The following is a 1,361-nucleotide window of genomic DNA, read 5'->3' as shown; positions in this document are numbered from 1 at the left end:
CGAAAGGTGAGTTTTACTATGTCAAAGGCAAAAGGGAACAGCCTCTAAAAAAGAAAGGTCCACCTTTCGAAAGCGCTCGGGTTATAAGGTTTTTACTCATTAATATGGTTTATTATTACATTTATTATCAGCAGTGAGCATTTCACCAAAAATGGGAGGATGTTTTGTAAATCTGATCAACAAAATCACAATTAAAACATTTTTTTAGATATAGCCAGTACTAAATGACTCTGGAATTACCATTTAAGTGTGGAGAATGAAATAAAAGCGAAATTATTTACTTACAGAATTTTGAAGCAAGTCTACTGATCTGAAAGAAATCAAAAGAAATACGGTAAGTAAAATCTGCTATTCAACATAAAGTTGTTTGTAGATTAAGTAGTGCTAAAAGTAAGTTTTCGATTAATTATCTGGTGTGGCAGTATACATTATCTACTTAAACAGCAAAAACAGTTAGAGATACTGCGCAAAAATCTATGCACAGCTACTAAACAAACTACTGCGAAGGTGTAGGGCTATTTTTTAAGTCGATATTTCCATTTTCTAAAATTTCCTCTTCGCTTCCAACATAAGCTCTTCAAAGCCATTTAAACACCGTTTTACTACACGGAAATGCTCCGTTTTTTACTCGTCGGAAATGCTTCGTTTTATTAGGGTAAACAATGTGTATATTTATAACAATGTCTTCAGCCTTATTATTATTCACTGTAGTTTTAAAACTGCTACAGAAAAAACAAGAACAAAATTGTCACAGTAGTAATAAATGCATTATTGAGTATGTCACAAGGTACTTTAAATATTAATTCAAATGTCTTCAGTTTTTCGTCCTGAAGAATTTCTCTGTAAGTCCTTCATTTCCCACCATTAACAGAATCCGGTGTTTTACTAATGTTCATTAATTGTAAAATAATTTGTTCAACTTATAGTGCATTAATTGGAAACTGCCACGTTGAGGATTCATCATTCTTTTAGTTCTCTGTTGTACTTTGTCTCCACGTGGTTTTCTACGACTATTTCAGTGAGTTTTCTATCAGTAGATGATTTATTCTACTGATTTTCTTACATAGCTGAAATTGTTAGTACCTATACCTATTTTAATTTTATTTTATTACTATTGTTACGCCTCTGTTAGTTTGTTAATTTTCCGTAAAAATTCTTTCCGAAGAAACTTTAGCGATACAAGTCCTTTCTTAAATAAAACTAGTTTATTCTTTCTCAATACAACTTTGCAATACACAGAATTTCCTTAGTCACGCTATAACTTAACAAACGCAATAATTCACAATGAACGATTCACGTGCTTGACTCAATTGTCTGTCTCTATCTCTGTCTGCAATTCAATTACATTGTTGCCGTCACTT

General features: G+C 31.9%; 1 protein-coding gene across 1 annotated transcript in view; it reads right to left on the bottom strand.

Annotated features, from left to right (window-relative positions):
• The window catches only part of LOC106466704 (muscle calcium channel subunit alpha-1-like), a gene marked incomplete at its 3' end in the record, with an annotated part of 121,990 nt that overhangs the window by 27,688 nt on the left and 92,941 nt on the right, over positions 1–1,361 (bottom strand). Inside the window, exon 18 of the mRNA XM_013927001.2 lies at positions 286–310. Coding sequence (XP_013782455.2) covers positions 286–310 — 25 coding nt within the window. The remainder of the gene's footprint in view (positions 1–285; positions 311–1,361) is intronic.

The sequence above is a fragment of the Limulus polyphemus genome, unplaced genomic scaffold (genome assembly GCF_000517525.1).
Source record: "Limulus polyphemus unplaced genomic scaffold, Limulus_polyphemus-2.1.2 Scaffold2351, whole genome shotgun sequence".
Classification (NCBI taxonomy): Eukaryota; Metazoa; Arthropoda; class Merostomata; order Xiphosura; family Limulidae; genus Limulus; species Limulus polyphemus.
The sequence above is the reverse complement of the archived record's forward strand: the minus strand, read 5'-3'. Positions and strand labels throughout refer to the sequence as shown.